The sequence below is a fragment of the Portunus trituberculatus genome, chromosome 18 (assembly GCF_017591435.1).
Source record: "Portunus trituberculatus isolate SZX2019 chromosome 18, ASM1759143v1, whole genome shotgun sequence".
NCBI lineage: Eukaryota > Metazoa > Arthropoda > Malacostraca > Decapoda > Portunidae > Portunus > Portunus trituberculatus.
This window is the reverse complement of record NC_059272.1, coordinates 26,202,729-26,218,499: the sequence shown is the minus strand read 5'-3', so window position 1 is coordinate 26,218,499 and position 15,771 is coordinate 26,202,729. Positions and strand designations below refer to the sequence as shown.

Genomic DNA, 15,771 nt, shown 5'->3' with positions numbered 1-15,771 from the left:
TAATGTTTTGTTGCCCTTGGCAGGTCTCCCTCTTACATTAAGCAACAACATCATCAACAACAAAAACAACAACATCAACAACAACAAACTACTACTACTACTACTACTACTACTACTACTACTACTACTACTACTACTACTACTACTACTACTACTACTACTACTACTACTACTACCATCACTGCTACTACACTACTACTACTACTACTACTACTACTACTACTACTACTACTACTACTACTACTATTACAACAACAACTACTACTACACGACCATCACTACTACTAATGATAGGATATATTGAGCATTGCGGGAGTCAGTTAGTAAGCGACACAATCGGGCGTTGCAGGAGGAGGGCAACGTCACGATATCGGTGCTCAAGTTAACGCCCAAGGCTGAGGACGACGGGGCGATGCTCATTTGTCAGGCCACCAACGAGAAGCTTCCAGATCAAGCCGTCCAGGACTCCAGACTTCTCTCCATCAACTGTGAGTGTGATATTGCTTGTCAACAGTACAGTCAGGTGTGTGTTGGGTAAGGGTATACAGTATTAGGTTAGGTCATATTGGGACAGCTGACCTAACCTAATCCAATGTTATTTTTTTTTTATTTTAGGGATTGGGGGAATTATATTGGGTTAGTATTCATTTAGGTTGGGTTAGGTTAATTAACTAAGATGATGCTGAGATAGGCTAAGTTTTATAAAGTGATATTGGGTTAAACTAAGTAAGAGTAGCTTTGGTTAGACTATGAAATACGATGTTGGGTGAGGTTGCGTTAGTTATGTAAAGTAAGACGAGGTATTGATAGATTAGGTTAAAAAAACATTATTTGATGCTAGTTAAGGTAGTGGGGGGAAGAAGATGGAAGGCATGGTGATGGAGAGGTGAGCTGCGGCAGGTTGATGGGAGGGTGAGGTAGGTGATGGGGAAATGAAACAGGTTAGCATATTCTTACATTAATTAAAAGAGAGACGCTCTTGAAAACCTGCCTAGTCGTGGTGAGAGAGCAGGGTGTTTCTGAATACGGGTCATGGTAAGGCAGGGTTCAATGACAGGGACAAGGTTGCAACAGGAAAAATAAAATAAAAAAAGGCTACACGTGTTCGCTCACAGAATTTTATTTTATGTAATTAAGAAAAGTGGTTAACTCTTAAACAAAAAATATCACTTGAAAATTGCTAACCTTATCAGAACAATAACATGAGAAAATACTTGTAATCAGTGAATGGAAATTAATTGTTTTTTATTCAATTTTACAGAAAGAATTTATTGTCTGTCTATTGCGAATAATTTTATATAAACTTCTATTGTGAATTCTGCTTTTAAAGATTCGTAGATGATGGATTAATGAGTGTTTCAACATAATTACAAGCAACCATTAACTTTATTTTATTATTCAAACAAGGAATTTAAAAACAGTATTTTTAAGCTGATGTTATGATAATTATGGAGCTGAAGCTTCTCAAAATTGTGCTGCAGGCGCCATTTTAGTTCAGACAAAGCTCAGCACTGATGTGAGAGGTGGGCCTCTCTCGAATGCTTCCTTGGGGGAATCTTTAACTAAGTTTGTATTAAGTTCAAAGCACAGACTTAACCAATTATCATTCCGCCGGAACTTCTTGTACCTCAAGTCGTAAGTTGTCTGAAACCTTCCAGCATTGCAATCAAAAGTTGAACTATTATATGTGGTATACTTCCTTATAGTTGAAGACATCATCCTCAAGTATATAAACATCTACGGGACAAAACTGAGCTCCCATTATTGTTTTCTTCTTTTTTTTATTCTGGGGTTGATGAGTGAGGTGGATTAGGGGCAAGCAGTGGACATTTCCATGTTTTCTGCACCCTTTACTATCTCCTCAATACGTGAAATACACAAATTAAGAGAAATGGCACCAGCGACAAACAATAAGATCAATGAAACGAGAACCTATGGGTGACATTAGACAGTGGGAAAGACAACTGAAGAGTTTACGTACAGTCTTGCTAGGATGACATGGAATAGGAGAGCAGATGACATGTTCCTTTTCAAAGATAATTCCTTATGAGAAATATTCCCTTATACGCATTTTATTCCCTGATATTTCTCCATTTAGATATACTTGATAGCACTCCGTTCGGATTAAAAATTCCCAAAAGGTTTAAAAATTGTAAGTGTAAGGAAAAGATTTCCTGCATGGCACAGAGGAGCTCGGCAGTCTGGTGACGCGTGTTGCCTTAACCCGGGCCGAGCTGGACCCCGGCGCCGGGGGCAGAGCCGGAGCCTTGGCGCTGCGGCCAGGAGGCGGGCATGCCGTGCACAGAGAGCAAGGCCAAGGAGAGCCCACCGCCCTCCAGGGGAAAGAGACAAGACAAACTCCTCTGATGGGGCAGGTGGAGCCCCTCCAGTGGAGAGAGACGAGTCAAACTCCTCTGATGGGGCAGGTGGAGCCCCTCCAGTGGAGAGAGACGAGTCAAACTCCTCTGATGGGGCAGGTGGAGCCCTCCAGTGGAGAGAGACGTCAAACTCCTCTGATGGGGCAGGTGGAGCCCTCCAGTGGAGAGACGAGTCAAACTCCTCTGATGGGGCAGGTGGAGCCCTCCAGTGGAGAGAGACGAGTCAAACTCCTCTGATGGGGCAGGTGGAGCCCTCCAGTGGAGAGAGACGTCAAACTCCTCTGATGGGGCAGGTGGAGCCCTCCAGTGGAGAGAGACGTCAAACTCCTCTGATGGGGCAGGTGGAGCCCTCCAGTGAGAGAGACGTCAAACTCCTCTGGTGGGGCAGGTGGAGCCCTCCAGTGGAGAGAGACGTCAAACTCCTCTGGTGGGGCAGGTGGAGCCCTCCAGTGGAGAGAGACGTCAAACTCCTCTGATGGGGCAGGTGGAGCCCTCCAGTGGAGAGAGACGTCAAACTCCTCTGGTGGGGCAGGTGGAGCCCTCCAGTGAGAGACGTCAAACTCCTCTGGTGGGGCAGGTGGAGCCCTCCAGTGGAGAGAGACGTCAAACTCCTCTGGTGGGGCAGGTGGAGCCCTCCAGTGGAGAGACGTCAAACTCCTCTGGTGGGGCAGGTGGAGCCCTCCAGTGGAGAGAGACGTCAAACTCCTCTGGTGGGGCAGGTGGAGCCCTCCAGTGGAGAGAGAGTCAAACTCCTCTGGTGGGGCAGGTGGAGCCCTCCAGTGGAGAGAGACGTCAAACTCCTCTGGTGGGGCAGGTGGAGCCCTCCAGTGGAGAGAGAGTCAAACTCCTCTGGTGGGGCAGGTGGAGCCCTCCAGTGGAGAGAGACGTCAAACTCCTCTGGTGGGGCAGGTGGAGCCCTCCAGTGGAGAGAGAGTCAAACTCCTCTGGTGGGGCAGGTGGAGCCCTCCAGTGGAGAGAGACGTCAAACTCCTCTGGTGGGGCAGGTGGAGCCCTCCAGTGGAGAGAGAGTCAAACTCCTCTGGTGGGGCAGGTGGAGCCCTCCAGTGGTCAAACTCCTCTGGTGGGGCAGGTGGAGCCCTCCAGTGGAGAGAGACGTCAAACTCCTCTGGTGGGGCAGGTGGAGCCCTCCAGTGGAGAGAGACGTCAAACTCCTCTGGTGGGGCAGGTGGAGCCCTCCAGTGGAGAGAGAGTCAAACTCCTCTGGTGGGGCAGGTGGAGCCCTCCAGTGGAGAGACATGAGTCAAACTCCTCTGGTGGGGCAGGTGGAGCCCTTCCACTGGAGAGAGACGTCCTAAACTCCTCTGGTGGGGCAGGTGGAGCCCTTCCACTGGAGAGAGACGTCAAACTCCTCTGGTGGGGCAGGTGGAGCCCCTCCAGTGGAGAGACATGAGTCAAACTCCTCTGGTGGGGCAGGTGGAGCCCTCCAGTGGAGAGAGACGTCCTAAACTCCTCTGGTGGGGAGGTGGAGCCCTCCAGTGGAGAGAGACGAGTCGAATTCCTCTGGTGGGGGAGGTGGAGCCCTTCCAGTGGAGAGAGACGTCCCAAACTTATCTGGTGGGGCAGGTGGAGCCCTTCCAGTGGAGAGAGACGTCCCAAACTCTTCTGGTGGGGGAGTGGAGCCCCTCCAGTGGAGAGACATGAGTCAAACTCCTCTAAAGAAAAAAAAAATAAAATAAAAGCACCCAGTATAACGAGACACTGACTGAAACCAATGCCGTTAATGATTAAGATTGTTAAGTTAATGGGTTTATCTTAAAGATTAGATATCAAGAAAATATAAAAATGCCTGGAAAAAGGGAAACATCCATAAAAGGAAATGTTCCGAGAGGAAACTTACACTCCTAAAGACTAATAATGAGCAAAATTAGATGAGCTTAAGTAGGTTTGCTTTGAGGTTAAATATAAAGAAAATGTGTGGACGAGGAAGGTTAGAAAAGGGGAACTGTTCTGAGGGGAAAAGTTACTCTCTTGAAGGCAATCACGACACGGAGTCTGAGGCTCTCTGGGGACCTCACCCGCGTACTTCTCGCTCCCCAGCTCCACTTCACTGTCTCTTCTGCACTCTCCTAGTCTAAGCACTGCGTAAAGTACACTAACTCCACAACTTTCTTCACATTCCTGCCCTCTCTTACACACCCTTGCTCCATAAGTCTGTTTTCCTCTCTAGATTCTCTCACTGTCTTCGTCTCCCTTGCATTCCTCCATCCCATTCACTATAACACACTAACTCTCTCTAATCCCTATCTCTCCTGCGCTCCTCACTGTCTTATGACTGTTGTGCCTGTTCCTTTTGCAGACTCGCTGTATCTCCTCTCCTACATTCTCCCAATCCAGTTATCACATCACGCTAACTTACTCTTACTTTCTACATTTCACATGATCCTCCCTGCTTCATGACTGTCTGTGTCTCTCTCTCCAAGCCTCACTGCATCCCCTATTCTACACCACTAAATGCATTATACTACACTCTACTAACTTTCCTTTAACTTCTGCTTCCAGTTCTTTTGTTCATGAGTTTTGTTAACATTGTTTTCCCTCGAGACTCATTCCATCTTCTGTCTGTAAACCTCCCCAGCCCAGCCACCACACTACACTCATTAACTATACCATCCCAGTGTGCCCGCTCTGCCACACACAATAGCTCCAGCCTGCCCACCTTGCACCTTACACTATCCCAATCAAGCCTTCCCTTCGTTCTTGCCTTCCACCCCTTGCTTTTGGGTCGTCTGTTACGTCTGTCTCTCCCTAGACGCGCCTGTGGTGGAGGTGAGTCTGGGCCGCTCTCTGGACCCCGCGAGGATCAAGGAGGGAGATGACGTGTACTTCGAGTGTTCAGTCAAGGCCAAACCCTCCATCTCAAAAGTGGCCTGGAGACACAATGTGAGTATCAGTGAACGGAAGAAATAATTGATTACATTATGTCATTGTAGTTATTTGTGGAATTGAGTTATGGTTAGGTAATGTAATAAAACTCCAGCATCATCAGCCTGAGAGAAGAAACCAATTGAATTATGAGTTCTGGTTATGTAAGGGTAAGTTAGGTTAAATTAGATAACTCATCCCATCGTTACCACCTGAAGACAGCTAATCATGGACTTGCCGGAAATTAAATGCTTTAGTCTCGTATCCGTTGTCTATCATCTCAAGTTAACCTCATTTCATTGTCCTTAACTACTATTTCGCTTCTTTCACTGTTTACTCTCGCTGAATGTATTAAACTCTCTGCTTTTGCGCACCTACTACAAAAATGAGCTGCACGTATTAATTATGTAAGTTAGGTTAGATTAGATTGGGAACAAATTAAACAACCGTACCCAATCCAAAATAAACTGGGTTGGCTAATCTTTTTAATCTTTTTATGATATGACAAAGCGAACAATAAGAGGGGAAGAGAGAGGGAGGAAGTATTAAGAAGACGAAAGACAGAAAGACCATTAAGGAAGGAGAGGAAGCATTTGTGAATTTGGAGCAATATTAAATTCATCCCACTCGTCAGGATCATATGTTAAGAGTTCCTCAGAGTGGTGATGAGTGTAACGTGAGCGTGCTAGAATGCGACGAGAGAGAGAGAGAGAGAGAGAGAGAGAGAGCATAGAGAGCACAGAGTGTATAACTATTCATATTCATACCTATATTCCTGCATAAGGCGTCTCCATCTATATAAGGTGTACCTAATCTATATTCTTTCTCCCTTTCTCCCATCAAAATAAAATATAATCCCTTCCAATACATTCTCTCGTCCACTGAATAAAGAATACATGCATTTTTCAAGATAATTCATTAAAGATTATACTTCGTTCCGCCTGATTAAAAATGAAGACGGAAAAATAAGAAGGGAGGAAGACACGTGTGGGATGGAGAAGGAGGAGAAGAAGGGAGCGCTGCCAGGATGTTGGAATTTCACTCCTCCTTCTTGGAACTTGATAAAGATTGAAATGACGCGTGGAGCTAAAAAAAAAATGTGTGTGTGTGTGTGTGTGTGTGTCAGGGAAGGGTAGGTAGTTAAAAATACAGAGCCTTTTTTTTTTTTTTTCCTTTTACTTGATTTCGTTTCTTTTTTCGTTTATATGTATGCTTGTTTATCAGATTTCTTGTTTTTTTTTTTTTCTTCTTCTTTTTCAGACAGATTCAAGATTAAAACCAATACTCATATTTCTCATTTGATTCTGTACATGTATTTTTCCTGTGGCTCGTTTTTGCCTTAACTTATATTTGTGGAACCGAATTGAACCGTAGACCTTGCTCTCTCTCTCTCTCTCTCTCTCTCTCTCTCTCTCTCTCTCTCTCTCTCTCTCTCTCTCTCTCTCTCTCTCTCTGATATAAACACCAAGAACTAAATTTTATCACATATTTTACACATTGTATACTGTTTCATTTTTGTTTCCTCCTCCTCCTCCTCCTCCTCCTCCTCCTCCTCTTCCGTGTCCTCGTCTTTGCATGCTGTCTACCTTGGCCGGCGTGACAGGGGGTGCAGCTGGTGGCAGGGAAAGGAGTGTTCGTATCCAACATGTCCCTAGTGGTGCAGCGAGTCACTAGGGCGAGAGGTGGGGACTACACGTGCGAGGCCACCAACGCAAGGGCCACCTCCTCCTCTCCCGCCCTGCACCTCGACGTCAAGTGTGAGTACCCTGCGTGTGTGTGTGTGAGTTGCATGTTTCCGGGTGGAAGTTTTTTTTTTATTATTATTTTCTTTTCTTTTTTTCTTTCTAGCTAGCTCACTATTCTTTATTCTCAGTTTTTTTTTTTTTTTTATACGAGTCATAGAAAGGATTAAGTTTACCTTTCACCTTCACTTGTTCTTGCTAACTTAGTAAAGGACAAGAAAAAACGGTTAGTGTGTGTGTGTGTGTGTGTTGGCTTCATGTAAATAGTTTGCGTAGACATTATTTTATGATCTACCATTTTATTTAGAAGATTGTTTCATACACTTATCTGATTTTGGCTAAAGGAACCAGCAGCTCAGTGACTTTTTTTTCTTTTATGCGAGTACGTTTTGTTGTCCTTGGCCAGTATTTCTCTTACATAAAAGAGAAAAAAGAAAAAGAGAGAGAGTGTCCTTTTGCTGGTGGTCAGAGTAAGCTTATGACTGAAGTGCTGCTGTCTAGACTTACATTTGAACATTTACCGACAACTTTGTTCCTAGAATATTATACAATGCAGTAAGTAAAGCAGCTTTTGTCAATTTCCATCACTGTCAAGGACCTGAAGATGTGTGTGTGTGTGTGTGTGTGTGTGTGTGTGTGTGTGTGTGTGTGTGTGTGTGTGTGTGTGTGTGTGTGTGTGTGTGTGTGTGTGTGTGTGTGTGTGTGTGTGTGTGTGTGTGCATTAGATTACACCAACGAGTATTTGTATTCACCTTTCCGTATGAATCAAGCTCGTAATGTCTCAACTTTTATTTTCAAACATTTTCATTATTATTTTTCTTTTACGTTTATTGTTTGCACACATCTCTTTTTACGATAATTTTCCTGATTTTCTAAACTATCAGAACACATTTCATTTCCTCTTTTCGCGTTAAGTTTCCTGTATTCTCTTGCGGTTCCGTTTCCTCACTGACCCAAATCTTTTACATCTATCCTTGTATTTTCTTTTCCCTTTCTCCTCCACATTCGTGCACCGTGTTACATCTCCTATTTTCTGTGTTTCCTGCAGTTTGGGTCGCTGTTTAACTTGTCTTGGCTTTCCTCCAATTTGATTAACTATAACTTGCCTAATCTTTCCTCGTGGCTTGAACTTCGCCTACTTGGTACCCTTCATGTCCTTGGTCCTTGTACTCTCTCTACTGAGTTAAGTAATGTTCGTTTTAATGGTAGGTACAGAGAGAGAGAGAGAGAGAGAGAGAGAGAGAGAGAGAGAGAGAGAGAGAGAGAGAATTATAAAATAGTGTAGTGTAGCTGGGTAAGCCACTCAGACTATGTCAAGGGAAGAGGGATTAGTTTGTGTGTGTGTGTGTGTGTGTGTGTGTGTGTGTGTGTGTGTGTGTGTGTGTGTGTGTTCCCATCCCCTCGGTCTTATTTCCCTTACTAATGTCACTGGAGCTTCACTGTCTTAGGAGGAAGAAAAAGTGGACAAAACACATTAATAAAAGCAGTCTCGTGTGTACCAACATATCTTACGTAGCAGCATTACTCTTGTCACGCTTCATCTCCAGCACCAAATAGGCTATACTTAATGTATATACTAAAAGACACAACTTATTTCCTGGTTGTTACTTACGAGCCACCTTTTGTACACTTACCTGACACTACGGTGCAATAAATTAATCAAATCAAATCAATGAACGAAATGGTGAGGAAATGTGGCGCAGAATAGAGGTGTGTTGTCAACTGACTGGAGCGTGGCTTCAAATTTCTAACTTAAACTCTCTCACGGCCAGTTTACCCATAATTCTGTCAGACGGTTGTTTGAATTTCTTTTATACCTGACGTTTAATTAGATGCCTACATCATAATCAGGATAATTACTATAAGCCGTGATCCATTGAATCTGTTATGGATCTATAGCTTTTATATTGTTACCAATTGTCATTACGGCTGTGACAATCATACAAGATGACTATATAAACAACCCTACACACTAACAACGATCAGAGACGTATTGTTTGCTGGGTTAAGCGTTGCCCTGTATCCATAACCGCTTACTCCCTTGGTTCAGGCCGTCCACAAAGTTGCTAGAGGACTGTAAGGGTACAAGTTAACCAGGAAAACAAACCGACACGCCAAACCACCGTTACCGTGCTGTTTACTGACTTCCATTGCCTCAAATCCCCAGTATAAAGTCCCTCTGGTTCACATCATCCATAATTCTGCCATAATGAGGTGACAGCCATACACGGTAGCCATATAAACAACACTACGCGCTAACACCCATCGGAGTTGTGTTGTTTACTGACCCTATGCGCTAACAACCGTAATGTCGTAACGCATGTATGTAAAAAGTATATATAAAAGAAAAAAAAATGTTTCGTATCTTCACATGATTTTTTTCTCTCTTTTGTTTAGTATTCCACTCCATCCAGAACTGTATGTTAAAGACGATAGCGTGCTCAGATTGATCAGAGCAGCACTGTAAGGTTTCAGTGAGAGAGAGGAGCTTTAGGGTAAAAATAACAGGTAAAGGGAACAAAAAAAGCGCGGATGAGAAAAGCTGGAAATAAAAGTGTGATAGATAGTGATGAGAAACAAGAGGGAATGAGAAATGAGGGGAAAAATGTGAATGAAAAATACGAAATGTAAGATTGCGAGTGAGAAGCATTGAAAAAAAATGGCTTGAGAGTGAAATGTGGAAAAATTCGATATGATGTAGCCTTGGGTTTATGTTGCTGTTGCTGCTGCTGCTGTTGTTGTTGTTGCTGCTGTTGTTGTTGTTTTCTCTGTATTCAAGAGTTCAACTTAAATTAACTCTTGCTGCTTCCGATATTATGCTGTTGCTACCACTGTTACTAATCTTAACAACAACAGGGAGCAGCAGCAACACCAACAACAAAAGTAATAATAGTAATAATGGTGATGATGATAATGACAATAATAATAATAATAATAATGATAATAATAATAACAATAATAACAATAATAATGATTCCTTCCTACTCCTACTACTACTACTACTACTACTACTACTACTACTACTACTACAATACTACTACAATAAAACATCTAGCTATAATCCCTCCCTAACTGTTTTCATCACCATCACAACACCACAGCACTACAACATGTAAACCACAATCGTCACCATCATTACCACAAACACAGCACCTTTTATCATATATACCACCACCATCACCTACACTATAACCACCTCACTGCTCCCACACCACCACCACCACCACCACCACCACCACCACAGCGGAGCCACGACAGACCCCCCACGTATGAGTCAAGGTTGCGTTGCTCTGAGATGAAAGGAACACACTACTGGTGATATTGCGTCATTATGAGAGTAATCGTTGTAATTGGATGAAGAAGAAGAGGAGGAGGAAGAGAAGGAAGAAGGAAGATTTGATAATAATAAGAAGGAAGAGTAGGAGGAGACACGAAGAGGTAAAAGAATAATAGCAATAACAACAGCACCAACAGTAACAAAAAACATGATAACGGTAATGATAGTGTTTTTTTTTTTTTTTTTTTTTCAAGAACAAAAGGATATGCAAAAGAAAAACAAGAATGATAACAAAAGCAATAGACAAACTAGTAACGATGGTAATTCCTAACACATCCTGTCGTTTGTTAAATAAAGAAAAAGTACAAAAATAGAAAGAAACCAAATCATATAAACATGCGTAAGTGATTGCCAGGTCCGAGTCTTGTGTTTGGAGTTAGTTGGTGGTGGATGGGGGAGGGTGGAAGGGAGGAACCAGCATCGACCAGGCAGGTGAATGTAGCAATCACCGCTAATGTGCCCTTGATTGGCCCTAACTCTGCCCGGGTCAGCCTTATACCGTCCCTTAGATCACCGCCATTCACCTCAAAGCTTCTGTCCTTTCCCTCTCCATCTCGTCGTCATATTTCCTCAGGACTTGTAGCAACATCAAAGCCTGGAACGCCGGAAAACAGCATTGTGCCGCTTCCAGATAGTTGCTTCATCATTCCAGCCGGATGATTTTGTGGAATGTATGGCAGGTGGAGGGATTGTTGTACGAGCGTATGTGCGTCTGTGTAAAATTATGCATCTTCAAAGATACCTGCGTGAAAAGTTTGTTCTTATTTATTCATTTATTTATTTTTCTATCAAATTTCAATTATGTCTTATTTTTGCAAAGTTTATCTATCCTTCATTTTACTCTTACAATTACTCTTTTTTTTTTTTTTTTTTTTTTTTTTGTGTGTGTGTGTGCGTGCGTGTATATGTGTATTATGCAAATATTTCGATGTCATATGACCTTAGTTGTTGTGACGCCACTCAGCTTCACTTCCACTTCTATACAAGAAATTTTCACCCACAATAATTCCTCCAACTAATAAAATCCTTTAACGTCACCTCACTTTATCCTACCCAACATAATCCAACCCTACCCATCCTTGTCTAACCTGACCTAATTACTTCACCATGGAAGGAAATCTTGTTGGTAAATTGTTCATGCATGGAGAAATATCTACCTCGAAGAACACACTCATTGTTGCCATTCCTTCTGCAGATGCTCCAGTGTGTGGGAGGCAGGAGAGGACGCAGCATTCGGTGGCCAAACTGGAGAACGCTGAAGTGTCTTGCCGAGTGGACGCCAACCCGCCCAAGGTGACTTTCCGCTGGACCTTCAACAACACGGCGGAGGCGATAGACGTGCCGGACGGGCGGTAAGTGGCGGGCTGCTGTGCAGGTGAAGGAGGGTGCTGGTGCTGACGTGGTGGTGGTGGTGGTGGTGGTGGTGATGGTGAGGGTATAGCTTGGTGTTGGTGATGCTGGATGGTGGTGGTGATGGTGATGCTTTCTGCAGTAAAACCGTTATATTATTTTATTTTATACTAGGTTGTTATATTAATAGATAGAAATTAACCACAATAGGAAAAGAAGAGTAATGCGTAATATTGTTTGTATCAGTGTTGGCCAAGTAAACTGTTTGATTTCACTACCATGCACCAACTTTATTATTGTGTACGTATATGAAGGACGCAATCTATATACCTGCTGCTACTCCTTGCGCTATTACTGTGTATATATAGGACCCAATCTAACTGCTACTACTCCTTGTGCCTCGGGATATTGTAGAAGCCCGGTAAGATTCTTTTGTTTGGTATTGAAATTAAAAATGGTAGTAATTAAGCACATTATGAAAGAGAAAAACGAAGGTAATAATCTACAACTAATACTGTTCGTGAATGTCAATGCGAAGTAAAGGTAGGTTAGTGTTAGAGTGAGAAAATACGAAAAGTAAGGTTGTTTGTGTGAGATGAGAAATTAAAGCAACAAGTGTGAAGATACAGTAATATTTGCAGGAAAACAAGAGTGTGAAAAAGAAGGGAAAGAAAGAGAAATGGAAAATAAAACGTGTGTAGTAGTATAAGATGCAAAAAAGAAAAAAAGTAAATGAGAAATAAGGAAAATAAGAAGTGATGGTATAATTTAAGTAGGTGGAGGGACTGTAATGGTGTTAAAGTACCATAATAAAATATATGTGATAGCATAAGATGAAAAAAAATAAGAATAAATGAGAAATAAGGAAATAAGAGATGGTATAATCTACATACGTATAGGTGGAGGCACAGTGATGGGGTTGAAATAACATAAAAAACCATAAAAAACAAATTCGTAGAGTGAGAATATGTGGCGTGGAGGGATTGGTACTGTTGAGCATAAAGGCAGGTGACAGGTGTAAGTCGGTAATGAATGCTGTTCGTGCATATAGCAGTGGTAGGGTTGCAGGTGCGTGACGCGAGTGGCTTGTGTTGAAGTGTTATTGCTGCGATCTGTGATTTATATGAAAGTGGTGTGCATAGCGGCTGCAAGTAATGATTTATGGGCGGTGTGGTGGTGATGGTGGTGTGGTTGGAGCAGGTGAGGTTGTTCGGTGGTGATATAGCGAGGTTGTGGTGCTGTGTGTCTGGTGCCAAAGTGTTGCTATAGCTATGATTTATTTTATAGTGATTTGTGTTGAAGGCGTGTTTGCTGTTAGATATTTTCCAGCAAGGTTTTTTTTTTTTTGTGAGACTGTCTGAAAAAAAAAAAAAAAAAGGAGAAGTTAGATTTACGTTACGTTTGATCTTGTTGACAGTGTTCGCCTCTTCAAATTGTTCTTCTCTGCAAGTTCAAATTCATTCCTATCACTTTTTGTATCTATACCAATGCTCCCTCATGCAGACTACCCGTAGGTGAAGACTAGCCATTCCATCCCAATTTTCTTAAGCCAAGTTAGGTTAATTTTCATAATCTTAACTATCCTAATCAAACCTAACCAAACAAACCAAACCTAAGCAAACCTAATCTAGCAAAACCTAACTTTAACCAACGTAAAAGCAGCTAAGGTGACTGATCTTCGCCTGTGCATCATCTTTATTAGAGACGCTGCGGAGTGAAACTGATGCTAGTGTTGTGTGTTGTGCTACAGGTTTGTTGTGGTTGGTACCGAGTCTCGAGTCAACTACACCCCGATGAACGAGCTGGACTATGGGACACTGCTGTGCTGGGCCAACAATAGCATTGGCGTGCAAAGTCACCCTTGTGTCTTCCATATCGTTGCTGCAGGTGAGTGTATGAGGGTGTCGCTTCTGCATGCGTGATATTAATAATGTTCCTTTACTAGTATATCTATTAATACCTGTTATTGTGCGACCAATGTCGGTGGTGAGATGTAGCAGCTGGAATGTGTTTACCCGGACGTAGCAATCAGTTAACACAAGATAACTATGGGAAGCAGAATATGTGCGGAGGAAGCCAAAACAACTAAGTTAGCAATTACTGAGCATCATAATCTGACGTTGGCCGAGCAAGGTACGCGGCTCCTCTGAACCTGATGAAGTGATGGAGTTGTTGTATGGAGAGCAGACTCCTTCCTGATATTGTGAACTTGTGAACGTTCCCCGAATCTCTACCCATTACACAAAGGAACAGTATGGAGAGCAGACTCATTTCTGATATTGTGAACTTGTGAACGTTCCCCGAATCTCTACCCATTACACAAAGGAACAAAGCTATGTATATCTTCGTTCTCCTCAATCACACAAGTCCCAAGTATTCGTCCCAAGTCTCAAATATTCGCATTCTCAAAAGAACGAATGTCGCTTCTAATCCCCGAGTTCTTAATCTCAGAAGTATGGTTGTCTGATCTTTCTGCAGGATTTTATGGAAGTTATGCTTCTTAATGGGTTTTCATAATTCCAGTGGTATTTTTATAAGGATTTTACATTATGAAAAGGGAATCCAAACTCACTTATCATGATGTTTTCTTTTCTTTCATTATTTTTTTTCACTCAGCCCTTCAATTCTCCCAAACTCACTTATCATAACGTTTTCTTTTTTTCATTTTCTTCTTTTTTGCTTTTTCATGATTCCAGTGATATTTTTACAAGGATTTTACATTATGAAAAGGGAGTAACAGTAGCAACTTCATTAATTATCCCTATGGCCTTCGAAAATAGTCTTAAGGAGAGAGCAAAGTGATTAGGTAGGGGCAGGAGTCCTAATTCCATCTAACTCCCACCGACTCCGCGAACACTCCTCTCTGGAAATTATACCCAAGACTATTAACTCCTCCAAATACTAAAGAACTTCCCCCAACCTAACCTAATTCAATTTATCACGAAGGGAAATTATTTTAGAGGAAATCTTGTGGGGAGGAATGTTCGTTAAGCAAATTTACCTAAAAGTAAGGAGATGAAGGGGTGCAGGTGGGTGTGGTGGTGCCTTCCCTACCGCCTCGACTGCACACCTCCATCCTCGCTGCCACTACGTCTCGTTTTCCGCCTTTCATCTTCCTTGCCATCTCTCATGTCTCACTTTTACCTAATCTCTCACTGTGCCCTCGCTGTCACTCTTTATCCACCCTTCATCTCTCTTTCTCTTCCTCCCCTTCATCACATTTGCCGTCTCTCTCTCTCTCTCTCTCTCTCTCTCTCTCTCTCTCTCTCTCTCTCTCTCTCTCTCTCTCTCTCTCTCTCTCTCTCTCTCTCTCTCCACTGTTTCTTTCCCTCTTCATATTCATTTCCTCCTCCTCCTTCTCCTCCTCCTCCTCCTCCTCCTCCTCCTCCTCCTCCTCCTCCTCCTCCTCCTCCTCCTCCTCCTCCTCTTTATCCTGTTTCCATTATCTCCTCCGGACTAACCTCATCCTCTATTAACTCTTCTCCTTTCTCTCCTTATTTATGCTTCGCCTCTCTTGTTATCTATCTGTTTATGGCCACACTCATTTACTTCACTCGCTCTGATTTAACGTTCATACTATTCCAGCTTTGACAGAAATAGTAGTAGTAGTAGTAGTAGTAGTAGTAGTAGTAGTAGTAGTAACAATAAGGGTAGTAATTGTAATGTTGTAGGATGTGCAGTGGTTTTGTATTCTGGGTTAAATTAAGGAGCAATAATAGCAGTGGAAGGATCTCGTAAAGCCACTCAAGGAGACGAGGAACAGGAGTGATCTATGTCTTTGTTTGTGGCTTAAAACAGAATTTCTTTTATAGACCATTAAAGGGCTCAGTGGTGACGTGATCTGTGGGGCCCGGTGGTAATGATGTGGTGCTCTGGTGGTGATGTAGTGAAGCTGCAGTGATAGTTTAACCTCCTTCACTGTTCTGAGCTTCTGTTGATATTTGGAGCACTGTAAAGCGGTTATTTCCACAGACACACACAAAAAAAAAAGAATAGAAGGCGAGTTTAGTCTTTCTTTTCTAGTTTCTGATCTGGTGAAGTGATAGTTCAACCTCTTTCACTGTTCTGACCTTGTTTTGTT

General features: G+C 42.7%; 1 protein-coding gene across 1 annotated transcript in view; it reads left to right on the top strand.

Moving 5' to 3' along the window:
- Positions 1-15,771, top strand: part of LOC123505396 (hemicentin-2-like) — a 146,408-nt gene that overhangs the window by 123,445 nt on the left and 7,192 nt on the right. Inside the window, exons 8-12 of the mRNA XM_045256615.1 lie at positions 350-488; positions 5,149-5,279; positions 6,865-7,018; positions 11,536-11,692; positions 13,441-13,577. Coding sequence (XP_045112550.1) covers positions 350-488; positions 5,149-5,279; positions 6,865-7,018; positions 11,536-11,692; positions 13,441-13,577 — 718 coding nt within the window. The remainder of the gene's footprint in view (positions 1-349; positions 489-5,148; positions 5,280-6,864; positions 7,019-11,535; positions 11,693-13,440; positions 13,578-15,771) is intronic.